At 48.0% G+C, this 27,859-nt stretch overlaps 1 protein-coding gene across 1 annotated transcript in view; it reads right to left on the bottom strand.

Moving 5' to 3' along the window:
- The window catches only part of LOC140422622 (uncharacterized), a 51,825-nt gene extending 23,966 nt beyond the window's left edge, over positions 1-27,859 (bottom strand). The window contains exons 1-3 of the mRNA XM_072507627.1: positions 27,806-27,859; positions 24,018-24,108; positions 11,800-12,947 (exon numbers count right to left, since the gene is read on the bottom strand). Of these exons, the coding sequence (XP_072363728.1) occupies positions 11,800-12,947; positions 24,018-24,108; positions 27,806-27,859 (1,293 nt within the window). The remainder of the gene's footprint in view (positions 1-11,799; positions 12,948-24,017; positions 24,109-27,805) is intronic.

Here is a 27,859-nt window from a genome sequence, read left to right as displayed (position 1 = left end):
CTTTATCTCCTGCTCCACTATCGCTCCTTCTAATGTAGCCCTGTCCCCCTCCCCTAACCTCGGGTACTCCAACCCATCTAGAAATTCCTGCATCTCACAGTCTCTCCCAGGTGGCTCTGACCTGTACAACCTCTCATAAAATTCCTCAAAAACCTTGTTAATCAGGTCCAGAGCCACCACCAACTTCTCTGCCCTATCCCTCACCTAAATAATTTCCCTTGCTGCTGCATCCCTCCGGAGCTGACCTGCTAACATATCCTTATCTCCATGTTCGTAAATTGCACCCATGCTCATCTCAGTTGGCGCACCACCTTCCTGGTGGATAGTCGGTCAAAGCTTGCCTGGAGTTCCTTCCTCTTTTCCAGCTTTACTGGGTCCCCACCTTCTGCATAACTCCTATCTACCTCCAACATCTCATCTATTACCCTCTGCCGCTCCAACCTCTCCTCTTTGTCCACACTGGCCTTAAACAAAATCACCTCCCCTCTCACCACCACCTTTAGAGCCTCCCAGACAACTGCCTTCGACACCTCATCCGTGCAGTTGAAACCTACATATTCCTCAATTACCTTTTTTCAATTTTGTCACAGAACACTTGGTCCCCCAAAATTTCCACATCTAATTTCCACCCCGGTCTCTGCGCTGCCCCCTTCTCCAGCACCATATCCACCCAATGCGGAGCATGATCTGACACTGCAATTGCCGAGTATTCCGACCCCTTAACCCCAGCCAGCAAAGCCTTCCCCACCACAAAAAAGGCGATCCGCGAGTATACCTTATGGACTGCTGAGCAAAACGAGTACTCCCGTTCCCTTGGGTGCAGGAACCTCCAAGGGTCCACCCCTCCCATTCCCACAATTAGCCCAGCCAACGCCTTCGCCCCCCCGATGGTGTCAGTGAGCGCGGCCATGACCTGCCCACCTTGGCTCCTGCGCCAAGTTCCAGTCCCCCCCCCCCCCCTCCCTCCCCCCCTCCTACTAACAGTTTGTGTGTGTCCAAGTCGGGGATGGCCCCAAACATCTTCTTTGCGAATCCCACATCGTCCCAATTGGGACCGTATACACTTAACAGCACCACAAACCTCCCCTCCAGCGCCCCTGTCAGAATCACATATCTACCCCCCTGATCTGCCATCACCTTCTCCATCTGGAAGCGTACTCTTTTGCTGACCAGCACCGCTACCCCTCAAGTCCTTCCGTCAAATCCAGAGTGAAAACACCTGACTCACCCAGCCCTTTTTAAGTCTCACCTGATCCTTCACCCTCAAGTGAGTCTCGTGCAGCATTGCTACATCGGCTTTCAAACTTTTAAGATGCACAAGCACCCATGACCAGACCTCCTAACCCCCTCACGTTCCACGTGACTATCCTAACTGGGGGTCTCTCACCTCCCCACCCTTCTTATCCACCATCATCATACCACCGGGCCCTACCCCATGAGCCTGACCCGCCCCTATCCATTATTAGCATTGAACCCCTCCCCCCCCCCTTACATTTCCTCTCGAAAAAACATCTCCAGCATCAATCCCCCCTCGCTCGCCTCGATGGCCCATCAAAACCTGCTAACCAGGCTCCAATGTCCGCAGCCCTCCTCTCACCTCACATCCGTTCACTGTCCGACTTTAGTTAGCTAGCGTGGGTAGCTCCCTTCGCCAAGAAATACCGTCCCCTCCCACACAGTCCCAGAGAAAGAAAAAACAATAATCAAACTAGGGGGTTAGATAGGGTGGACAGTGAGAGCCTTCTCCCGCGGATGGAAATGGCTGGCACGAGGGGACATAACTTTAAACTGAGGGGAAATAGATATAGGACAGAGGTCAGAGGTAGGTTCTTTACGCAAAGAGTAGTGAGGCCGTGGAATGCCCTACCTGCTACAGTAGTGAACTCGCCAACATTGGGGGCATTTAAAAGTTTATTGGATAAACATATGGATGATAATGATATAGTGTAGGTTAGATGGCTTTTGTTTCGGTGCAACATCGTGGGCAGGAGGGCCTGTACTGCGCTGTATTGTTCTAAACCCATACAATTCACTAAACTAAGATATAACCGTCGCAACACAGAATGCCAATCAACCCAACCAATAACCTGAACTCTGCAACAATGTGAAGAGAATTAAATTACAATACACGTCAGTAAAAAGAAAGTTATAACATTTATACATTTTCCAGCTCCCCAATAACAGCCCAGTCTCTCTTCCAGCTCCGCTCCTCACGTCTGTCCCAAACCTCTGCCCTCGCGAACGACTCAGCCGCCTCCTCTGTCTCAAAATAAAAGTCTTTGGCATCATACGTCACCCTCAGCTTCGCCGGGTATACCATACCAAATCGCACCCCCTTTTTGTACAGTGCCACCTTCACTCGCCAGAACGAACCTCGACTTTTTGCCAACTCCACCGTCAAGTCCTGGTAGATCCAAACTCCAGCAGCATCCCACTGCACCTTGCGCTTCTCCTTCGCCCAGCTTAACACCTTCTCCTTCATGCAGTACTTATGAAAGCAGATAATTACTGCTCTTGGCGGCTCATTCACTTTGGGCTTCGGCCTTAATGACCGATGAGCTCGGTCCAGCTCGTACCGGGAGGGGTTCTCACCCTCCCCTATCAACTCCGCCAGCTTCTGAGTTCCGGTTGCGGCGATGCCCAGCTAAACCGCACGTTTCGGCGGCTCCAGCTCAAACGGACCTTCGGGCTCTTTTAAGAGCCCCAACGGAGAATTTTTTCAGGACGAAACCCGGTGTGGGGCGAGTTAACAGGGAGTCCCCCCCCCAACGCAAGAGAAAAATATCGGCGGCGGCGGCTACATCGCGAAGAATCCTCGAGGATAGGGACAGGAGGAAAAAAGAAGCAAGATGGCGGCGGAGAAAGCTCAGGCGACATGGGGGCCCGATCAAGACGAATTTTTAAGACGGTGTGTGGAGCTACTTAAGAAGGAGGTGCTGACCCCGATGCTACAGGCAATTGAGGGGCTTAAGGAGGCACAAAAGACCCAGGAGATGGAGCTCCGCGTGGTGGAGCAGAAAGTGACGGATAATGAAGACGAGATCCTGGGCCTGGCGGTCAAAACACAGACGCACGAGGCGCTCCACAAAAAGTGCATTGAAAGGATTGAGGCCCTAGAAAACAGAGCACGAAGGAAGAACCTTCGGATTCTGGGTCTCCCAGAGGAGTGGAAGGAGCGGACTGCGGGGCTTACGTGAGCACAATGCTAAGCTCGCTGATGGGAGCTGAGGCCCCTTCGGGCCCCTTGGAAGTGGAAGGGGCTCATCGGGTCCCTGCGAGGAGACCAAAGGCGGGAGAACCACCTAGGACGACAATCGTGCGATTTCATCGCTTCAATGATAGAGAAGTGGTTCTGAGATGGGCCAAAAAGGTACGGAGTAGTAGATGGGAGAATGCGGTGGTACAGGTGTACCAGGATTGGAGTGCGGAGGTGGTGAGAAGGAGGGCGAGTTTTAATCGAGCCAAGGAGGTGCTACACAAGAAGAAGGTGAAATTCGGGATGCTGCAGCCGGCGCGACTATGGGTCACGTACCAGGAGAGACATCACTACTTCGAAACGGCGGAAGAAGCATGGACCTTTATTAAAGACGAGAAACTGGATCGGAACTGAGGGACTGATCTTAGAGGGGAAATGACACTGTCGATGTATATAGGGATGTAAATTGGGAAGGGGGGACACTAAGAAATGTGGGTGCCTGTGGGGGGAAAGAAGAGGCATAGGCGGGGGATGAGGAATGGGAGTGGGGCGGTAGAGGGAGCTGCGCCACAAGGGGCGGGACAACTACAGAGAATATGGGGCCTACTGTCCTTGTTCCCGCGCCAGAAAGGTGATGGCGGGAAGATAGGCGCAAGGTAGATGGGAGTTCCCCACACGGGGGGGTCAAGGAGTGAGCGGGAGAAGCCGGGGTCAGTTGAAGTCAGCTGACTTTCGGAAGTAATATAGAACATAGAACAATACAGCGCAGTACAGGCCCTTCGGCCCACGATGTTGCACCGAAACAAAAGCCATCTAACCTACACTATGCCATTATCATCCATATGTTTATCCAATAAACTTTTAAATGCCCTCAATGTTGGCGAGTTCACTACTGTAGCAGGTAGGGCATTCCACGGCCTCACTACTCTTTGCGTAAAGAACCTACCTCTGGCCTCTGTCCTATATCTATTACCCCTCAGTTTAAAGTTATGTCCCCTCGTGCCAGCCATTTCCATCCGCGGGAGAAGGCTCTCACTGTCCACCCTATCCAACGCCCTGATCATTTTGTATGCCTCTATTAAGTCTCCTCTTAACCTTCTTCTCTCCAACGAAAACAACCTCAAGTCCATCAGCCTTTCCTCATGAGATTTTCCCTCCATACCAGGCAACATCCTGGTAAATCTCCTCTGCACCCGCTCCAAAGCCTCCACGTCCTTCCTATAATGCGGTGACCAGAACTGTACGCAATACTCCAAATGCGGCCGTACCAGAGTTCTGTACAGCTGCAACATGACCTCCCGACTCTGGAACTCAATCCCTCTACCAATAAAGGCCAACACTCCATAGGCCTTCTTCACAACCCTATCAACCTGGGTGGCAACTTTCAGGGATCTATGTACATGGACACCTAGATCCCTCTGCTCATCCACACTTTCAAGAACTTTACCATTAGCCAAATATTCCGCATTCCTGTTATTCCTTCCAAAGTGAATCACCTCACACTTCTCTACATTAAACTCCATTTGCCACCTCTCAGCCCAGCTCTGCAGCTTATCTATATCCCTCTGTAACCTGCTACATCCTTCCACACTATCGACAACACCACCGACTTTAGTATCGTCTGCAAATTTACTCACGCACCCTTCTGCGCCTTCCTCTAGGTCATTGATAAAAATGACAAACAGCAACGGCCCCAGAACAGATCCTTGTGGTACTCCACTTGTGACTGTACTCCATTCTGAACATTTCCCATCAACCACCACCCTCTGTCTTCTTTCAGCTAGCCAATTTCTGATCCACATCTCTAAATCACCCTCAATCCCCAGCCTCCGTATTTTCTGCAATAGCCTACCGTGGGGAACCTTATCAAACGCTTTGCTGAAATCCATATACACCACATCAACTGCTCTACCCTCATCTACCTGTTCAGTCACCTTCTCAAAGAACTCAATAAGGTTTGTGAGGCATGACCTACCCTTCACAAAGCCATGCTGACTATCCCTGATCATATTATTCCTATCTAGATGATTATAAATCTTGTCTCTTATAATCCCCTCCAAGACTTTACCCACTACAGACGTGAGGCTCACCGGTCTATAGTTGCCGGGGTTGTCTCTGCTCCCCTTTTTGAACAAAGGGACCACATTTGCTGTCCTCCAGTCCTCTGGCACTATTCCTGTAGCCAATGATGACATAAAAATCAAAGCCAAAGGTCCAGCAATCTCTTCCCTGGCCTCCCAGAGAATCCTAGGATAAATCCCATCAGGTCCCGGGGACTTATCTATTTTAAGCCTGTCCATAATTGCCAACACCTCTTCCCTACGTACCTCAATGCCATCTATTCTATTAGCCTGGGGCTCAGCATTCTCCTCCACAACATTATCTTTTTCCTGAGTGAATACTGACGAAAAATATTCATTTAGTATCTCGCCTATCTCTTCAGACTCCACACACAATTTCCCATCCCTGTCCTTGACTGGTCCTACTCTTTCCCTAGTCATTCGCTTATTCCTGACATACCTATAGAAAGCTTTTGGGTTTTCCTTGATCCTTCCTGCCAAATACTTCTCATGTCCCCTCCTTGCTCGTCTTAGCTCTCTCTTTAGATCCTTCCTCGCTACCTTGTAACTATCCATCGCCCCAACTGAAACTTCACACCTCATCTTCACATAGGCCTCCTTCTTCCTCTTAACAAGAGATTCCACTTCCTTGGTAAACCACGGTTCCCTCGCTCGACGCCTTCCTCCCTGCCTGACCGGTACATACTTATCAAGAACACGCAGTAGCTGATCCTTGAACAAGCCCCACTTATCCAGTGTGCCCAACACTTGCAGCCTACTTCTCCACCTTATCCCCCCCAAGTCACGTCTAATGGCATCATAATTGCCCTTCCCCCATCTATAACTCTTGCCCTGCGGTGTATACTTATCCCTTTCCATCATTAACGTAAACGTCACCGAATTGTGGTCACTGTCCCCAAAGTGCTCTCCTACCTCCAAATCCAACACCTGGCCTGGTTCATTACCCAAAACCAAATCCAACGTGGCCTCGCCTCTTGTTGGCCTGTCAACATATTGTTTCAGGAAACCCTCCTGCACACACTGTACAAAAAACGACCCATCTATTGTACTCGAACTATATCTTTTCCAGTCAATATTTGGAAAGTTAAAGTCTCCCATAATAACTACCCTGTTACTTTCGCTCATATCCAGAATGAATATGGGGGGAGCAATCACGCTAGATGGGGATCTAGCGGGGGGGGGGAATAACTGGGTTGCTGCTGCAGAAATCAAAGAGGAACTGGTTAAAGAAAGGGTGGTCGGGGCTGGAATGCGCCACCTGGGGAACGGGTGGGAGAGCGGAACCGGGACGTGGGACTGGCCTAGAGAGGGTGATGGCTAGTCGACACGGGAAGGGGGCAGGTAGCCCCCCAGTGCGGCTGATCACGTGGAACGTGAGAGGCCTAAATGGACCGATTAAAAGGGCCCGAGTGTTCGCACACTTGAAAGGACTGAGGGCAGATGTGGCTATGCTGAAGGTGGCGGACCAAGTTAGGTTAAGGAAAGGATGGGTGGGACAGGTGTTCCATTCAGGGCTGGATGCAAAGAATAGAGGGGTGGCCATACTGGTGGGGAAACGGGTATCATTCGAAGCTAGGAGCATTGTAGCAGATAGTGGAGGCAGATATGTGATGGTGAGTGGCAGACTGGAGGGAACGGAGGTCGTGTTGGTTAACGTATATGCCCCGAATTGGGATGATGCGGGATTCATGAAGCGGATGCTGGGACGTATCCCGGACCTGGAGGTAGGAAACTTGATAATGGGGGGAGACTTCAACACCGTGCTGGACCCAGGGTTAGATAGATCTAGATCTAGGACCGGAAGAAGGCCGGCAGCGGCCAAGGTGCTTCAGGGGTTTATGGACCAAATGGGGGGAGTGGATCCATGGCGATTTGTTAGACCGAAGGCCAAGGAGTTCTCCTTCTTCTCCCATGTTCACAAGGTGTACTCCCGGATAGATTTTTTTGTTTTGGGAAGGTCGTTGATCTCAAGGGTGGAAGAAACTGAGTATTCAGCCATAGCTGTCTCAGATCATGCCCCACATTGGATGGACCTGGAACTAGGAGAGGAGAGGGAGCAGCGTGCACTCTGGCGATTAGATGTGGGATTGTTGGCGGATGAGGGAGTCTGTGGAAGGGTGCGGGGATGTATCGAGAGATACCTGGAGGCCAATGACGACGGGGAGGTCCGAGTGGGAGTAGTATGGGAAGCACTAAAGGTGGTGGTCAGAGGAGAGCTGATCTCCATCAGCGCCCACAAAGGGAAAACAGAGGCCAAGGAAAGGGAAAGATTACTGGGGGAGATTTTAAGGGTGGATAAAGAATATGCGGAGGCCCCGGAGGAGGGACTATACAGGGAGAGACGACGACTCCAGATGGAGTTCGACCTTCTGACCACTAGGAGGGCGGAGGTGCAGTGGAGGAAGGCACAGGGGATGAGATATGAATATGGGGAAAAGGCTAGCCGCCTGTTGGCCCATCAGCTGCGAAAGAGGACAGCGGCGAGGGAGATAGGGGGAATTAGAGATGAAAAGGGAGCTACGGTGCGGAGAGCAGGGAAGATAAACGAGGTGTTTAAGACCTTTTACGAATGACTTTATAGGTCCCAACCCCCGGAGGGAAAAGAGGAGATGCGGCAGTTTTTGGACCAATTAAGATTCCCGAGGGTGGAGGAGCAGGAGGTGGAAGGCCTGGGGGCACCAATTGGGGTGGACGAGGTTACCAAGGGGCTGGGGAACATGCAGGCAGGGAAGGCCCGGGACCAGATGGGTTCCCGGTGGAATTTTATAGAAAATATGTGGACTTGCTGGCCCCGCTGTTGGTGAGGACTTTTAACGAGGCCAGGGAAGGGGGGACTCTACCCCGACAATGTCGGAGGCGACGATATCGCTAATTTTGAAGCGGGATAAAGATCCGCTGCAGTGCGGATCCTATAGGCCTATTTCACTACTAAATGTGGACGCCAAATTGCTAGCAAAGGTGCTGGCAACGAGGATAGAGGACTGTGTCCCGGGGGTGGTGCACGAAGACCAGACAGGAATCGTAAAGGGGAGACAACTAAATGTCAACGTGCGACGGCTATTAGGGGTGATAATGATGCCCCCAGCAGAGGGGGAGGCAGAGATAGTGGCGGCAATGGATGCAGAGAAGGCATTTGATAGGGTGGAGTGGGAGTACTTATGGGAGGTGCTGAGGAGGTTCGGGTTCGGAGACGGGTTTGTTAGCTGGGTCAAACTCCTCTATGGGGCCCCAACGGCAAGTGTGGTCACGGGTCGGCAAAGATCGGTGTATTTACGACTATACAGGGGAACAAGGGGATACCCGCTATCTCCATTACTGTTCGCGTTGGCAATTGAACCACTGGCCATGGCGCTGAGAGACTCCAGAAAATGGAGAGGGGTGATTAGAGGGGGAAAGGAACACCGAGTGTCACTCTACGCGGATGACCTACTGCTGTATGTGACGGACCCAGTGGGGGGGATGACAGAGGTCATACAGATATTGAGGGAGTTTGGAGATTTCTCGGGATATAGGCTTAACATGGGAAAGAGTGAACTTTTTGTGATACACCCTGGGGACCAGAGTAGAGGGATAGATGGCCTGCCTTTAAGGAGAGTGGAAAGAAACTTTCGATACCTGGGGATTCAGATAGCCAGGAGCTGGGGAACCTTGCACAGACTTAATCTGACACGACTGGTGGAACAAATGGAAGAGGACTTCAAGAGGTGGGACATGCAGCCACTGTCACTGGCGGGCAGAGTGCAGGCAATTAAGCTGATGGTCCTCCCGAGGTTCCTATTTGTGTTCCAATGTCTCCCTATACTGATCAGTAAGGCCTTCTTTTAAAAAATAGACAGGAGCATCACGAGCTTCGTGTGGGCAGGGAAAGTTCCGAGGGTAAGGAGGGGGTTCTTACAACGTAGTAGAGACAGAGGGGGACTGGCGCTGCTGAATTTGGGCGATTACTACTGGGCTGCCAATGTGGCGATGATCCGTAAATGGATGATAGAGGGAGAGGGAGCGGCATGGAAAAGATTAGAGAGGAAGTCCTGTAAAGGGACGAGTCTAGAGGCGCTGGTGACGGCGCCACTACCGTTCTCACCAAAAAAATTTACCACAAACCCAGTGGTGGCGGCAACATTGAATATCTGGGGGCAATGGAGGCGAGAGAGAGGTGTGCTGGGAGCCTTGGTGGGGTCCCCAATTAGGAACAACCATAGGTTTGCCCCAGGGAGGATGGACGGAGGATTCCAGAGCTGGCACCAGTTGTGAATTAGGAGGGTGGGAGATTTATTTATAGACGGGACGTTTGCGAGCTTGGGAGCGCTGGAGGAAAAGTATAAGGGGAAATTTCTTTCGGTATATGCAGGTGAGGGCGTTCACAAGACAACAGGTGAGGGAATTTCCATTGCTCCCGACACAGGGGATCCAGGATAGAATGCTTTCAGGGGTGTGGGTCGGGGAGGGCAAGGTGTCAGAGATATACCGAGAGATGAGAGAAGAGGGGGAGGAGCTGGTGGGCGAACTGAAAGGAAAATGGGAAGAAGAGCTCGGGGAGGAGATAGAGGAGGGTTTGTGGGTTGATGCCCTAAGCAGGATAAATTCCTCTTCCTCGTGTGCCAGGCTTAGCCTGATTCAATTTAAGGTGCTGCATAGAGCACACATAACGGGAGCAAGGTTGAGCAGGTTCTTCGGGGTGGAGGACAAGTGTGGGAGGTGCAGCAGAAGCCCGGCGAACCACACACATATGTTTTGGTTGTGTCTGGCACAGGTGGGGTATTGGAGGGGAGTGACGGGAGTGATCTCGAAGGTGGTGAAGGTCCGGGTCAAACCAGGCTGGGGGTTAGCTTTATTTGGAGTTGCGGATGAGCCAGGAGTGCAGGAGGCGAAAGAGGCCGATGTCATGGCCTTTGCGTCCCTAGTAGCCCGGCGTAGGGTCCTACTCATGTGGAAGGAAGTGAAACCCCCCGGACTGGAGGCCTGGATAAACGATATGGTGGGGTTCATATAACTGGAGCAGATTAAGTTTGCGCTGAGAAGATCGGCTCAAGGGTTCACCAGACGGTGGCAACCGTTCCTCGACTACCTAGCGGAACGTTAGAGGGAAGATAGATGACCAGCAGCAGCTAACCAGGGGGGGGGGGGAAGTTTCATTTTATGTTATTTGGTTAGTTTACCATGTTAGTTAGTTACTCATTATTAGATTGTAGTTATCATGTTACTTGTACTGTTAACTTTTCTTTTTGTTTGATGTGTAAGAGGAAAAAATTGTGAATGAAAAACTTCAATAAAATATATTTTTGAAAAAAACTCCGCCAGCTTCTTAGCGAAGTACTCTGTTGGCCTTGCACCCTCTGTCCCTTCGGGCAAGCCCACAATTCTCAGATTGTGCCGCCTCGAGCGGTTCTCCAAGTCCTCGAGCTTTGCTCGGAGTCCTCTGTTGATCTCCACCACCCCCCGCAGCTCGTCCCCCATCGAGGTGAGCTGATGATGTGCTGCGACACGCCCTCCTCCACTTCCTTCATCTTCTCGTCCTGCTCTCTCACCTCGGCCGATGTCTTTGCCACAGCTATCCTCACTGGGGCGATTGCCTCCTCCACCAATGTCTTCAATGCGACCGCCGTCTCCTTCCTCAACGCATCCATGTGCCTCACAAACTGCTTTTCGAGCTCCACCACCATCACCTCGGTCATCTTCTACACCGTAAGTAGTGCTGACCCACCACGCGGTCCGGCATCCGCCATCTTGTCAGCACATTTGCTCATCTTCTCATTCAACGGCGAGCCCACATTTCCAACCTTTCTCAACGCTGCTTTTCGCATCCTTTAACGGCTTATTATTTTTCCTTTTTTTTCCCATCTTCTTTCCTTCTTCAATCCTTTCGGTTTTTTTTTAAAAAACAAAAAGATTTTCTTCCTTCAAAGAAAAAGGGGGAAAAAAAATTTTCACCAAATTTCTTTAAAACATCTTTCTCTTCTTTTTTGTATTCCTCCAAAAATTCCCTCGGACCAGGCTTCAGTCTTCTTACCACATTCTAGGCGGGACATCCGATGTGGGACATCTCACCTACATCACGCCCTGGCTTTGTGCCTGCCGCCTCAGCCTCCGTTTGGCTCCGCCCCCGCTGCTCCTTTCAAATTTTCAGGTCCGGCTTTCAGGTTGTCCCGTTCCTCCTCCACGTGCAGCCGCTCCACCGAACCCGCCGGGACCAGTCTCTCCCCCCTCACCCTTCCAACCCTCCGGCTCCCTGAAACGGAGCTTTGATGCTTGGGCGAGGGAGGCAGGGCCGACCCCGGAGAAGTTACATTTTTTAAAAAACAGCGGTGGCCCCCTGAAAAAGACCGCAATATCGTGGACCAGCAGGAGCTTCTCCTCATCGCGGCCGCTCCACTCGCGAACGCCACCGGAAGTCAATTTATTTGACTTTTAGCCAGAATATTAGCCCCTGTAAATGGGCTGGAATTGTTATCAGCAGAAAGAGACCCAACTGAACATGGTTCAGTCCTGAATGTGAGGAACAGCAAAATCCAATCACTGTGGTTACTTGTGGCCTCGTTTGTGTCTCCGCAGGTTGGATGAATCACTGAATCCTTTCCCACACTCTGAGCAGGTGAATGGTCTCTCTCCAGTGTGAACTCGCTGGTGTGTGGACAGAGCGAATGGCTGAGTGAATCCCTTCCCACACTTGGAGCAGATGAATGGCCTCTCCTCAGTGTGAATCCGCTGATGTACAGTGAGGTCAGATGATCGTCTGAACCCAGTCCCGCAGTGAGAGCACCTGAACGGTCTCTCGTCAGTGTGAACACGTTGATGGCTCATCAGTTGCCCAGAACTTTTATAGCATTTCCCACAGTCCAGACACCTAAACGGTCTCTCACCAGTGTGAACTCGCTGGTGACTCAGCAAGTGGGCTGAAATAGTAAATCCCTTCCCACACTCTGAGCAGGCGAATGGTCTCGCCCCAGTGTGAACTCGCTGGTGTCTATACAGAGTGGATGACTGAGCGAATCCCTTCCCACACTTGGAGCAGGTGAATGGTCTCTCCCCAGTGTGAATTCGCTGGTGTTTCTGTAAGGCCGATGAATCACTGAATCCCTTCCCACACTTGGAGCAGGCGAATGGTCTCGCCCCAGTGTGAACTCGCTGGTGTCTATACAGAGTGGATGACTGAGCGAATCCCTTCCCACACTTGGAGCAGGTGAATGGTCTCTCCCCAGTGTGAATTCGCTGGTGTTTCCGTAAGGCCGATGAATCACTGAATCCCTTCCCACACTTGGAGCAGGCGAATGGTCTCGCCCCAGTGTGAACTCGCTGGTGTCTATACAAAGTGGATGACTGAGCGAATCCCTTCCCACACTTGGAGCAGGTGAATGGTCTCTCCCCAGTGTGAACGCGTCGGTGAGTTTCCAGGTGGGATGGGGACGTGAATCCTTTCCCACAATCCGCACATTTCCATGCTTTCTCCTCAGTGTGACTGCATTTGTGGCTTGTGAGGTCTGATAGAGCGAATCCTCGTCCACACAAACAATAAGAGTACGTTTTTTCCCCACTATGAACAATGCTTTTTCCTTCCATGTTCAAAATCCGCTGATATTCAGGATATGATAAATTGAAGACTCTGTCAGATCCTGATGTGATGCTTGGTTTCAGTTTCCGGACTTTGAAGCCTCCCCTTCGAACACCCTGTGAAACTGATTTAAAACAGAAAATAGGGAATGAGAGAGAACCCAGAAAAACAGGTTGTGAAATTGAGCTGAATGAATCTGGTCATTTGTGGGGCCGGCACTGGGAAAAGGTGACATGAAAACTGCTGGATTGTTGTAAAAACCCAACTGGCCTCTTTGGGAGGAGAGAGAAAGAGGTGAAGAGGGATTTTGTACATCTACAAGACAGATTAAAGAGAATAGATGGCAAAGCAAACTCGATCTTGATCATCAGAAACTATAATACTGATACCAAAACAATGCTTCTGGTGGCACAGTGGTTAGCACTGCTTCCTCACAGCGCCAGGGACCTGGATTCAATTCCGGCCTTGGTGACTGTGTGTGTGGAGTTTGCAGTTTCTCCCCGTGTCTGCGTGGTTTCCACCCGGTGCTCAGGTTTCCTCCAACAGTCCAAAGAAGGGAAAGTTAGGTGGATTGGCCTTGATAAATTGCCCCTTAGTGTCCAGGGATGTGCAGGTTAGGTGGGGCTATGGGGTTACAGGGACAGGGTAGGGGTGTGGGCCTAGGCAGGGGGCCCTTTCAGAGAATCGGTGCAGACTTGATGGGCCAAATGGCCTCCTTCTGCACAGCAGGAATTCTATGGTTCTAATTCTATTCCATGAATCTTTATAAAGCTCTGGTCACCACTCTTCAGGAAGAATGTGAAGGTTCTTGGAGAAGGTGCAGAGGAGATTTACCAGAATGGTTCCAGCAAAGGAGGTTGAGGGGAGATTTGATTCAGGGACACAAGGTTATGCCAGGTTTCCATCGGGTGGACAAAGAAACTGTTTCCATTCACTGATCGTGATATTCATTTTCTAATGAACCGAGTGACTCTGTCAGATCGCGATGTGACATTTGGTTTGTGTTTCCCGTCTGTTAAACCTCCACTTCCATTGTCCTGTAAATTTACAGAAACCTCACTGTCAGTTTCAGATAAAAATTCACAACATTCTCTCCTCGCCAACTTTGATTCAACGTATTCCTGGAGGTTTGATCACATGACCTTCCCCCATCCTCCAGCCATTAATCTGTCAACACATCCATCCTTGTGACACACTGCCTTCCTCGGCCAATGGGGAAGCAAAAGGATTCATTACTTTACAGGACAGTTACTATCCTAATGATTTTCCAGACACCCAGGTATGAACCTCGCCAACGCAGGGAGCGGAGTTCATAGAATTTACAGTGCAGAAGGAGGCCATTCGGCCCATCGAGTCTGCACCAGCTCTTGGAAAGAGCACCCTTCCCAAGGTCAACACCTCCACCCTATCCCCATAACCCAATAACCTCACCCAACACTAAGGGAGTTGGTGTGAACTCGTAGAGGAGGAGTTTCGGAACAGTAAATATAAATAACTTACCTCGGGAATTCACGGCCTAGCCGGCAGGGAGTGGAGTTGGTGCGAATCCGGGGAGGAGCAGCTTCGGAACAGTAAGTATAAATAACCTTGGGGATTAATGGCCTAGTCGGCAGGGAGCAGAGTTGATGTGAATCCGAGGAGGATTAGCTTCGGAACAGTAAGCTGGTTTAGCACACTGGGCTAAATCGCTGGCTTTGAAAGCAGACCAAGGCAAGCCAGCAGCACGGTTCAATTCCCGTACCAGCCTCCCCGAACAGGCGCCGGAATGTGGCGACTAGTGGCTTTTCACAGTAACTTCATTTGAAGCCTACTTGTGACAATACGCGATTTTCATTTCATTTCATTTTCAATAACTTACCTCGGGGATTCACGCCCTAGTCGGCAGGGAGCGGAGTTGGGGCGAATCCGAGGAGGATCCTTCGGAACAGTAAGTATAATTTTTTTTAAAATTTAAAGTACCCAATTCATTTTTTCAATTAAATGGCAATTTAGCGTGGCCAATCCACCTACCCTGCACATCTTTTTGGGTTGTGTGGGCAAAACCGACACAAATACGGGGAGAATGTGCAAACTCCACACGGACAGTGAGCCAGAGCCTGGATCGAACCTGGGACCCCAGCACCGTGAGACTGCAGTGCTACTCGCTGCGCCACCGTGCTGCCATCAGTAAGTATAAATAACTTACCTGTTGGGTATCTGGACTGGGGGCAAAAACTGAAACGTGACATCAGAGTAATTAACTAAGTTGGGGACTTAGTGACTAGGAGATTAGTAAGGAGATTAGTAACTAGGAGATTAGTAACTAGGAGATTGCTGAATGTTATCTATATCAACGATTTGGATGAGAATGTACAAGGCATGATCAGTAAGTTTGCAGATGACTACTGGTATTGAAGACAGTGAGGAAGGTTATCAAAAATTGCAGCTGGATCTTGATCAGCTGGGGAAGTGGGCCAAGAAATGGCAAATGGAGTTCAATACAGTAAGTGTGAGGAGTTGCATTTCGGAAAGTTGGAAAGTCACAGTGAATGGTAGGGCCTGAGGGAATATCGTGGAATAGAGGAACCTTGGACTTCAGGTGCACGGATCACTAAAGGTGTGATATACACTTCCTCCTTCACAGGTATATAGGGCAGTGAAGATGACTTTTGGCCTTCATCAGTCAGGACATTGAGTATAGAAGTTGGGAAGTTATGTTGCAGTTGTCCAGGACGTTGGTGAGGTCGCACCGGGAGTATTGTGTTCAGTTTTGGCTGCTTTGCAATAGGAGAGTCGAAAGTTGTTATTAAACTGGAGAAAGCGCAGACAAGATTTGAAAAAAAATGAAAATTGCTTATTGTCACGAGTAGGCTTCAATGAAGTTACTGTGAAAAGCCCTTAGTCGCCACATTCCGGCGCATGTTTGGGGAGGCCGGTACGGGAATTGAACCGTGCTGCTGGCCTGCCTTAGTCTGCTTTAAAAGCCCGCGATTTAGCCCAGTGTGCTAAACCAGCTCACAAGGATGGTGCCAAGACCCGAGACTGAGTTATCAGAAGAGATTGGGCAGGCCAGGACCTTTTTCTTTGGAGCGTAGGACACTGAGGGGTGATCTTCTAGAGGCGTATGAGATCATGAGAGGCATGGATAGGGTGAATGCTCTCAGTCTTTTTATCAGGGTTGGGGAATTGAGAACTAAAAGACTTTGGTTTAAGTTCAGAGGGGAAAGAATTCATGGGAACCTAAGGAGCAACGGTTTTACACAGAGGGTGGTACGGATGTGGAATGAGCTGAAGGAGGAAGTGGTTGAGGCAGGGACATTGGCAACATTGAAAAGGCATTTGGACAGATACATGGATAGGAAAGGTTCAGAGGTATATGGGCCAAAAGCATGCAAGCTGGGTTGGCTTAGATGGGCCTTTTGGTTGGCATGGGCCAGTTTGGGGCAAAGGGCCGGTTTCCGTGCTGTACGTTCTATCCATGAACCCCAAGTCTCTTTGGACACCCACTGTACTTAACCTCTTTCCATTTAGAAAGTACTCAGCTCTAACCGTTATTGGTTCAAACTAAATAACCTCACACTTGTTTACATTGCCACAAGTGCCCCGACACTGACCCCTCACCTGACACCTCGCAATGCGCGGGGTGATTGACGGCAGCACCGAACCAATAGGCGAAGGGTGGGCATGTCCGGAGGACCGACTGGTCCTCCAACCAATCAGCGCGAATGATGAGGCGGGACTGGGCTGAGTGAAGCATGCGCAATGTGATAAATGGTGACAGCAAAAGGTTCTTTCTCGGATCCACAATTCGGGGATGGCGGGACGGAGGGAGAGATGAATCAGGAGGGTCGGTAGGAAAATTCGAGTACATGTTATATAGACCAAAAATCCGGAAAAATAACCTGCCGGTACCTGGGGATCTGAGCGGGAGCTGCAGATTTCTCACAAACAAGATTTTGCGGCCGCCATCTTTATTTGGTACTGGCAGCGGCGCGCATGCGCCATCGAGATCCTTATTTGGTTCACTAGCGGCAGTGCGCACGCGCACCCACCATCTTTATCGGGGCACGAGCAGAAGAGCGCAGGCTCAGTCGCCATCATTGTTGGGGGCAACATTTTTGAAACGTTCCTTCATGACAGAATGTCCAACAAACTGCTTCACTCTGAGTTACAAATTCCTATTTATGGGGCAGAATATATTTCCAGGGCAGTGACAATAATTCGAATTTATATTGTGACTTGAACGGAATAAAACTTTGAAGACTTTCAGAGAAACGTTACAAAGTAACAATTGACACTGAGCCACAAGAGGAGATATTAGATTTTAAGGACAATCTTAATGGAGGAAGTGAATCGGAGAGTTTTAAGGAGGAAATTCCAGAAATTGAGGCCCTGGCAACTAAGTAATGGTTGAGAGATTAAAATCAGGAATGCTCAAGTGGCTGGAATTAAATGAGTGCAGAGATCTCAAAGGGGTGTGTATGGAGGAGATTACAGTGATCAGGATGGTCATTACCTTGGAGTAAAACAATGAGAAATTTAAACTTTTTGTGCCTTTTAAAAGGAAGCATTTGCAGATCAGTGGGCACAGGGGCTGGTGTGAGTAAGCACTTGGGTAGCAGAGTTTTGGATGGGATGGAGGAGGTTGTTTAATGTTAGAGTCCGGCTGTGAGTGCAATGGAATAATTTGTTTGAGAGGTAACAGAAGAATGAATGATGGTTTCTGCAGCAGATGAACAGAGACTAAGGTAGAGTTAAGTTTTGTTCCTGAGGTGGAAGTCTGCAATCTTGGTGATGATGTGGATCTGTGGTCAAGAGCTCATCTGGGGCTGAAATATTTCACCAGGGTTGTGAACAGTCTGTTTCAGCCTCAGACATTTGACAGGGATGGAATTTGTTACAAGGGAGTGGAGATTGTAGTGGGGATGAAAGGCAATGGGTTCAGTCTTGTCAATATTTAAATGGAGGAAAGTTCTGCTCATCCAGCACTGGATGTTGGATAAGTTTGGACAGTGTGCGTCTTGGAAAGGAACTTGCAGGTGGTGATGTTCACATACATCTGCTGTCCTGCTCCATCCAGGTGGTGGAGGTTAAGTGTTTAGGAGATTCTGTCAAATTGTGATTCAGTTGTTGATCCATTGCTTCCTGTTACCCTCACTCCATTCTCACTCTCTCTCCCTTTCCATCAATCTTTTTGATTCTCTCTCTCCCCCACTACTCACTCTCTTTCTCTCTCACTCTGTTTCTCACATAAAATTCGAGTCCAGAGGGTTGTGGATGATACTAATCATTATTGTCACAAGTAGGGTTACATGAACACTGCAATGAAGTTACTGTGACCATCGATGAATATACTTAAGGCTCAGATGGTGAGATGTTTGGTCTCAGGAAGTCAAAGGACATAGAGAGCTAACGGGAAAGTGGAATTGAAGATGGAGGTCAGCCACAATCGTGTTCAAGGCAGAGCAGGTTCGACGGGCCAAATGGTCCACTTCTGCTCCTATTTCTTGTGTTCTTGCAGAGGCCCGAATCTTGTGTGTGCTCAGGCCGGGTGGCAGGTTCCCTTCGCTGAAGGACATTAACAAACTAGTTCACTTTTCACAACAGGTTCAACAGTTTTCGTGGTCACTTTTTCCCAGTGCCGGCCCCACAAGTTACCAGATTCATTCAGCTCAATTTCACAACATGCCTTTGTGTTTTTGTGGGTTCTCTCTCACTCCCTATTTTCAGTTTTAAATCAGTTTCACAGGGTATTAGCAGGGAAGGATGTGCAATTGGGAAACTCCAACCAAGCACCACATCAAAACCTGACAGTCGTGGAACTGATCGTAACCTGAAAATCATCAGATTTTGAACATGGAAGGAAAAAGCACAGTTCACAGTGGGGAGAAACCATACACGTGTTCTGTGAGTTGTCAAAACAGAAGCGCAGTCACAGCAGGGAGAAACCATGGAAATGTGGGCCTGTGTCAAGGCGTTCAATTACCCATCTGACCTGGCAACCCATCAACACATTCACACTGGGGGCAGGTGACAGGCTTCTCCGGAGTGTGGGCGTGGATTCACTCAGTCATACAGCCTGTTGATGCACCAGCGAGTTCACACTGGGGAAAGGCCTTTCACCTGCCCTGAGTGTAGGAAGGGATTCACTCATTCATCCCAACTGCTGACACACCAGCAGATTCACAATGATGAGAGACCTTTTAAATTCAGAAAATTCGGGAAGTGCTTTAAAAGTTCTCGGGTTCAGATGTCCCATCAAAGAGTTCACACTGACGAGAGACCGTTTAAATGCTGCCACTAGGTGACATCATCCAAAAGTGTTAGTTTTCACATGTCCACTGACAACACCCAGCTCTAGCTCACCACCATCCCTCCCCATTCCTCCACTGTTACTAAATTATCAAACTGCTTGTCCCACATCCGGTACTGGATGAGCTGAAATTTCCCCCAATTAAAAATTGGGAAGACCAAAGCCATTGTCTTCAGTCACCATTAGAAATTCCGTTCCCTAACTCCCGAGTCCATCCCTCTCCCTGGGAACTGTCTGAGGCTGAACCACACTCTGCACAATCTCCGTGTCAGATTTGACCCCAAGGTGAGTTTCTGACCCCATATCCACACCATCACTAATACCAGATATTTCAGTCTCCATAATGTCACCTGTCCATTCCCACATCAGCTGCTGCTGAAACCTCACCATGCCTCTGTTACCTTTAGACTTGATTCCAATACATTCCTCTCCAGCCTCCTATTCACCCCACATGGAAATGGGAGATCATCCAAAACTCTGCTGACCGTGTATTTTCTCACACAAAGTCCTGTTCACCTTCACCGCTGTGCTCACTGACCTACATTGGGTCTGATTAAGCAAAGCCTCCATTATAAAATTTGCATTCGTGTTGTCAAATCCCTCTATGGCCATGAACATCGTCAGCCTTTAAACATGGAAGCAAAGAGCCCTGTTCAATGTGGGGAGAAACAGTTCACGTGTTCTGAATGTAGATTATGTTTTAGCCGATGACCTCTCCTTTCGAACAATATGTAGTCTCGCTGGGAGAAGCTTTGGAAATCTGGGGACTGTGGAATAGATGTGATCAGACCTGGAGATTCATCGACCTGCTCACACTGAGGAGCGACCGTTAATGTTCTCCCTGTGTGGGAAGGGCTTCACTCAGTTCACCAACCTCACTTCATCAGGGTCAATCTGTACTGGACTGCTACCAAGTGCAATGTATCTTTCCTGAGGTTTGGTGCCCTGTATGGAACACAGTTCATGCAGCAAGTGAGGAAAAGACAGCAGGAATTTCTCTAATCTGTGATTTACAAGGACACATACTCCGGTTCCCAGCAGTTACGTTTCTTCAGTAATTTCCTCATTCTCCCTAAACTACCCTGCCTGTTAATTCTGTTATTTCTGATAGTTCCACTACTGTAACAACAAACATCACAAATTAGAATTCAATCCGTTGCAAGGGCAGCACGATGTCACAGTGGTTAGCACTGCTGCTTACGGCACTGTGGTCCCAGGTCCGATCCTGGCCCTGGGTCACTGTCTGTGTGGACTTTACATATTCCCCCTGTGTTTGCGTGGGTCTCATCCCCAAAACCCAAAGATGTGCAGGGTAGGTGAATTGACGATGCTAAATTGCCCCTTAATTGAAAAAAAAAAATTGGGTACTCTAAATTTATTTTTAAATTTTTAAAATCTGTTCCATGATTCACTCTGGTTTAAGTTTATGTTGAGGTTAATAACAGACAAACTCTGTCCTCCTCCCCCCCCCCCCCCCCCCCCAACGTATCTGATTAGAGTTTCCAATGAGTCGATTCTGTGGAATGGAATGTCTTATCAGCGTTTCCACGGTGACCTGTCTGCAGTGAAGGAATGTCTTATCAGCGTTTCCACGGTGACCTGTCTGCAGTGAAGCGCCTGCTTGAGTTTCTAACTCAGACTAAACTTCTCTCTCCCATAACACGCATTATATCAGACATTGGATGTCAATGTATTTCAGCCATGTTATGTTAATATCTCCAAAACCCTAAAAGGAGTTCAGATACACAAATGTTTAAATGTGGGAGGACAAGTTGATAAAGTGTTTAAAAACACATGGGATCCAAGGTTTTATAATTCTGGGTGTGGAATACAAAATGACAGAGGTAATTTAAATCTGTACAAATCATTGGTTTGGCTGCAGTTTAGAATATTAGATCAGGTTTTGGGGATCTTACACCAGGAAGGATGTCAAGGCCATGGGAAGGGTGCAGAAGAGATTCACTGAAATGATGCAGGGAGGAGAGGCTTCAGTTACCAGGAGAGATTAGAGAAACTGGGGCTCTTTTCATTCGAACAGAGGCTGACAGGAGATCAAAGGGAGGGGGGTTCGATTCCGGCCTTGGGTGACTGTGTAGAGTTTGCACTTCCTCCCCACGTCTGCGTGAGTTCCTTCCGGGTGCTCCAGTTTCCTCCCACAGTCCAAAGACGCACAGGTTAGGTGGATTGGCCATTCTAAAAGATTCCCCTGAGTGTCCAAAGGTTAGGTGGGGTTACGGGGATAGGGTGGAGGAGTGGTCCTGAGTGGGGTGCCGGTTTGAAGGGTTAGTGCAGACTCGATGGGCCGAGTGGCCTCCTTCTGCACTGTAGGGATTCTATGAAACAGAAAAATACTTGGATGAAATATAAAGAAATGGTGCAACAGTGTTCAGCACTCTCACTGTCCCTCAGGAACTGTGCGGGGGGGGGGGGGGGGGGGGTGATGGTGTCTCTGATCTCTGAATGAAATGTTATTTTTAAAGTGAAGGGTGTCTGTACTGGAAAATCTGAGTACCACGTGCCAGCTTGAACCATTCTCCAATCAGTTACAGCACAGCTCCCTCTACATTGCCCCATGAAACACTCCCAAGGCTGATACAAAATGTTGTTAGATACAGAGTAAATCTCCCTCGATGCTGTCCCCATCAAACACTCCCACAATAGGTATAGCACAAGGTTAGACACAGTAGAAATCCCCTTACACACTGTCCCCATCAAAGACTCCCAGGACAATTACAGCACGGGGTTAGATACAGAAGAAATCCCCATATACACTGACCTCATCAAACACTCTCGGACAGGTACAACACGGGGTTTGATACAGAGTAAAGCTCCAGTTACCCTCGGTCATCAAACACTGCCAGAGCAGATACACAGGCAGGTTAGCAAAACCATCCCTGGATGCCACGGCTAGGAGAGACAGAATGGAAGGTATTGGGAGCTGGGACTGTTAAAATTTGGTTTGGGGATTGCAGATTACCCACAACATGGAGTGGGGGAATGGGGTTAGATCAAGCTTAAAGTGCATCCAGGTAGATAAATCCCCGGAAACTGGTGAAATGTATCCCAGGAAATTGTGGGAGGCTAGGATGGAAATTGCGGGTTCCCTAGTAGAGATATTGAATCGTCGATAGCCACAGGTGAGGTGCCTGAAGATTGGAAGGTACCAAATGTTATGCCTTTGTTTAAGAAAGGCCAGAGGGAAAAGCCTGGGAATTACAGACAGGTGAGCCTCACGTTTGTGGTGGATAAGTTGTTAGAAGGCTTTCTGAGAGAGGATTAACAGGCATTTAGAAAGACGAGGGCTGATTAGGGACAGCCAACGTTGCTTTGCAAGTGGAAAATCATGAATCACAAATTTGATTGGGTTTTTTGAAGCGGGAACCAAGAAGGTAGATGAGGGCAGTGCAGTTGACACTGTCGACAAGGACTTTAGCGAGGCCTTTGATAAGGTACCGCATGGTAGGTTGTTGCACAAGGTTAAATCTCACGGGATCCAGGGCGAGGTAGCCAATTGGATACAAAATTGGCTTGACGACAGAAGACAAAGAGTGGTTGTAGAGGGTTGTCTTTCAAACTGGAGGCCTGTGACCAGCGGTGTGCCTCAGGGATCAGTGCTGGGTCCACTGTTATTTATATTAATTATTTGGATGAGAATGTAGGAGGCAGGTCAGTACGTTTGCAGATGACACCATGATTGGTGGCACAGTGGACAGTGAAGGTTATCCAGTGGACAGTGAAGGTTATCCAGTGGACAGTGAAGGTTATCTAGGATTGCAACGGGACCTGAATCAATCGGGTCAGTGGGCCAATGAATGGCAGATGGAGTTTAATTTAGATAAGTAGGAGGTGATGCATTTTGTTAGATCAATTCGGGGCAAGACCTACTCAATTAATGGTCGGGAGTTGGGGAGAGTTATAGAACAAAAAGATCTAGGAGTACAGGTTCATAGCTCCTTGAAAGTGGAGTCACAGGTGGTGAAGAAGGCATTTAGCATACTTGGTTTCATTGGTCAGAACATTGAATATAGGAGTTGTGATGTCTTGCTGAAGTTGGACAAGACATTAGTAAGGCCAGACACGGAGTACTGTGTACAGTTCTGGTCACCATATTATAGAAAGGATATTATTAAACCAGAAAGAGTGCAGAAGAGATTTACGAGGATGCTACCAGGACTTGATGGTTTGAGTTATAAGGAGAGGCTGGATAGACTAGGACATCCTTCTTGTCCTGTGCACAGGACCCTGGCTCTGACCTAACTAGTCCTGCCCTGCCCTTTATCATGTAATCCTTTGCCTTGTTTTCCCTCCAGATTTTTCCTCACTATCAAGTGTCTAATCATTTTTTGTGTCATAGGTTAACTTCTTATTGATGTTCCTACATTTACTTTCCAATCAATGATATAAACCAGGAATGAAGGATCCAGTACCGAATCCTTTGAAACCTGTACTGGAAACAGCCCTTTGATTTTCTCTATTCTTTATCGGATGTGAGTGTCAGGGGCAAACCAGCTGGGTTGCCCATTCCTAATTGACCTTAAACTGAGTGGCTTGCTGGGCAATTTCAGAGGGCAGTTCAGAGTTAAACACATTGCAATGGGTTGGCCAGACCAGGTAATGATGGCAGATTTCCTTCCCAGAGGCAACCACGGGGTGGTTTTTACAACAATCAACAATAATTTAATGTTCACACAGGGACTAGCTTTTAATTCCAGATTTATTCATTGAATTTGTTTCTTCCAGCTGCCATGGTGGAATTTGATCCATGTCCACAGAATGATAGCCAAGGCTTCTGAATTACTTGTCCTGTGATATTACCACAGTGTCACCATCTTCCAGTCACAAAAAAACACCCAACAATCGTCAATTAGCACTTCCTGCCATTGAGGCAATTTTAAATCCAACTCATAACTTTCTCTTGGATCTCATGATCTTTTAGTTTTCTGCCCAGTTTGCCATATGGCACCGTGTAGATGTAGAGAGATTGTTTCCAGTTCTGAGACAATCCAAAATTTGGGGTCAGAAATGCATGAAAGTCACAGATAAATCTCATGGGAAATAAGGAGAAATGTGTTTACTCCGAGCGATTAGAATGTGGAACTCACTATCACAGGATGTGGTTGTGGCAAAAAGCTGAGATCCTTTCAAAAGGAAACTAGATGAATGCATGAGAGAGAAAGGAATAGAAAGAGAGACTGAAAGACTGAGCTGAGTAGATGGGATGGGAGGAGAAACGTGTGGAGTACCAACACCCGCAGAAGCCAGTTGGGACAAGTGGCCTGTTTCTGTTCTGTGTATTCTCTGTAATTCCTCTCAACTTTTCCAGGGTATTAGAAGACGAGAATTTACTGGCAGCGATCTGAAATTAATTATCAGGAACATTCAGAGTGACTCTCTTCATCAGGACCTGAATGTGGAAGGAGAAATGTTTGTCTGTTCTGTCTGTGGGAAAGATTTCAAAAATCAGTGACTGGAAAAGCACCGAGATACCCACACAGCCAAGTGAGAGTGTTCCAGTGAACTGAACTGACTGTGGAAAGAGCTTCAACCAGTTACACTGCTTGACAAAACATCACACCATTCACAGCAGGGAGAAATGTACACGTGTTCTGTGTGTGGACGAAGCTTCAACTGATCATCCAACCTAGAGAGACACAACAACACTGACACCATGGAGAAACCGTGGAAATGTGGGGACTGTGGGAAGGGATTCAGTTACCCGTACCAGCTGGAAATTCATCGACGCAGTCACACTGGAGAGAGGTCATTCACCTGCTCTGTGTGTGGGAAGGGATTTGCAGAGTTATCCAAGCTCCCTATCCACATGCAAGTTCACACCGGGGAGAAGCCATTCCCCTGCTTGGTGTGTGGGAAAGAATTTGCACAATTATCCAGCCTGCTGATACATCGACGTGTTCATACTGATAAGAGACCTTTTAAATGTTCTGACTGTGAGAAGAGTTTTAAAAGCAGAGGTGAGGTGCTGACACACCAGCGCAGCCACACGGGAGAGAGGCCATTCACCTGCTCCATGTGTGGGAAGGGATTCAGTCAGTCATCCACCCTGCGGATACATCAGAGAGCTGACACTGGTGAAAGACCGTTCAGTTGCTCTATGTGTGGGAAGAGATTCACTCAGTCATCCAGTCTGGTGGAGCACCAAAGAGTTCACAGTGGGGAGAGGCCGTTCATCTGCTCTGTGTGCGGGAAGGGATTTACTCATTCATTCAACTTTGACACACCAGCGAGTTCAGAAGTGAGAGCAGGGGCTTGTTTCACTGTTGTTAATCACATCCAAATTGAAACATGTTTGTTCGGATAATTGAAGTTTGTTTTCCTGATGTTCATAGCCCAATAACTGAGCTGGTGTTTAATGTTTTCGATAAATGTCAAATTTGCTTCCAACACATTTTTGTAGATTTTTGTCTTTCCCTCCTGAGTGTTTAGAATCACCTGTCTGAAGCTCAAAGGACAATCGGAGGTAGAATCATGTGGCAGGAACAGAACTTCAGCCTGGACACAGTCCTTCAGGCTCCCACTGAGAGAATCACCGCTTTCTCATCTCTCTTCAGTGACAGTAAAGTCCCCGCCTGGGTTAATCTTGTCAGATTTATGACTCAAACTAAATACAAATTCTCCAACTGCTGTTGTGGGATTGGAACTCACATCTCCAGAGCATTTTGTTTAGATTCCGCATTACTAATCCAATAACGTAACCACTCGGCTATCGTACCTTTCTTTATTTGGAGATCTGTTGTATAATCATAGCAGCAGTTAACAGGCTCTGCTGAGATCCTCTTAATTTAATAATAATAATCTTTATTCTCACAAGTAAGCTTACATTAACTCTGCAATGAAGTTACTGTGAAAATCCCCTAGTCGCCACATTCTGGAGCCTGTTCGGGTACACTGAGGGAGAATTCACAAGTTACCTAAAAGCACGTCTTTCAGGTCTTGTGGGAGGAAACTGGAGCACCCAGAGGGAACCCACGCAGACACTGAGAATTTGCAGACTCCACACAAATAGTGACCCAAGCCGGAATCGAACCTGGGACCCTGCGCTGTGAAGCAACAGTGCTAATCACTGTGCTACCGTGCCACTCAGAGATTTAACCTCAACCCCACATTCCTGTCTCCCCCGAATAGCCTTTCACCCCCGTGTTGATTAAGAATCTCTCTAGCTCTGCCTTAAAAAATATTCAGAGACTATTGTTTCCGCTGCCTTTTGAGGATGAGTTCCAGAGATTCATGACCGTCTGAGAGAAACAAATTTTTCTAATCTCTGTAATAAATAAGCTACCTCCTTATTTTCAAACCCTGACCCCGAGTTCTAGATTCTCTGACACGAGGAAACATCCTCTCCACATCCACACTGTCAACGGCCCTCGGGATCTTAAAGGTTTCAATCAAGTTGCCTCTTACTCTTCTGAACTCTAGTAGATAACTTCCTCAACCTTTCCTCATAAGATGAGCCACCCTTTCCAGGTATTAGTCCAGTAAACTTTCTCAGAACTGCTTCTGATGCATTTACATATTTCCTTAAATAAGTAGACCAATACTGTACATAGTACTCCAGATGTGGCCTCAACAATTTGTTGTACAACTGAAGCATAATCTCCCTACTTTTGTAATCAATTCCCCTCACACTAAATGATGAAATTCAATGAGCTTTCCTATTCACTTGCTGTACTTCTATACCAGCCGTTTGTGATTCACACACGAGGACACCCAAATCCTTATGCACCCTAGAGCTTTTCAACCTCTCATCATGTAGATAAAAGCGTTTTTCAAATTCTTCCTGCCAAGCTGATCAATTTCACATTTTCTCAAATTATACTCCATTTGCCTGAGCTTTGCCCACTCACTTCACCTATCTATGTCCCTTTGTAGCCTCCTGATGTCCTTTTCACAATTTACTTGCCTCCCTATCTTTCTGTCATCAGCAAATTTAACAAACATACCTTCAATCTCTTAAGTCTTTACCTAAATTATAATAAGTTGAGACCCTAGCACTGATCCCTGTCGCACACCACTTGTCACAACCTGTCAACTAGAAAAAGACCCATTCGCACCAACTCTGCTTCCTGATAGCTAGCCAATCTGCAGTACATACCAATATGTTACGGCCTACACCATGAGCTTTTATTTCACACAATAACCTTTGATGTGGCACCTTATCAAATGCCTCCTGTAAATCTAAATACAGTGCATCCACCGGTTCCCCTTTATCCACAGTACATATAACTCCTGCAAAGAACTCCAATAAATTGGTTTCACATAATTTTCCTTTCACAAAACCATCTTGACTCTGCCTGATTGAATTTTTCCAAGTTTCCTGCTGTAACATATTTAGTAATGGCTTCTAACATTTTCACTCTGACAGATTTTTAGCTAACTGGCCTATAGTTCCTTGCTTCTGTCTCCCTTTTTGAATAAATTAGTTACATTTGCTATCTTGCAATCTAATGGGACCTTCCTCCAATCTCGGGAATATTGGAAAATTAAAACCAGTGCAATAACTATCTGATTAGTGACTTCTTTCAAGTCTTTACGGTGAGGTCTATCTGGACCAGGGGACTTTTAAGCCCACAGACCCAATAATTTGCCCAATACCACTTGCTTGGTTATTGTAATTTTCACGAGTTCCTCCCACCCTTCCATTTCATGATTTGCAGCTATTTCTGCAATATTACTTGTTCCTCAATTGTGAAGGTAGATGTAAAATACATGTTTAATTCATCCGCCAT

This window comes from Scyliorhinus torazame, chromosome 5 (genome assembly GCF_047496885.1).
Source record: "Scyliorhinus torazame isolate Kashiwa2021f chromosome 5, sScyTor2.1, whole genome shotgun sequence".
Taxonomy (NCBI): Eukaryota; Metazoa; Chordata; class Chondrichthyes; order Carcharhiniformes; family Scyliorhinidae; genus Scyliorhinus; species Scyliorhinus torazame.
The sequence above is the reverse complement of the archived record's forward strand: the minus strand, read 5'-3'. Positions and strand labels throughout refer to the sequence as shown.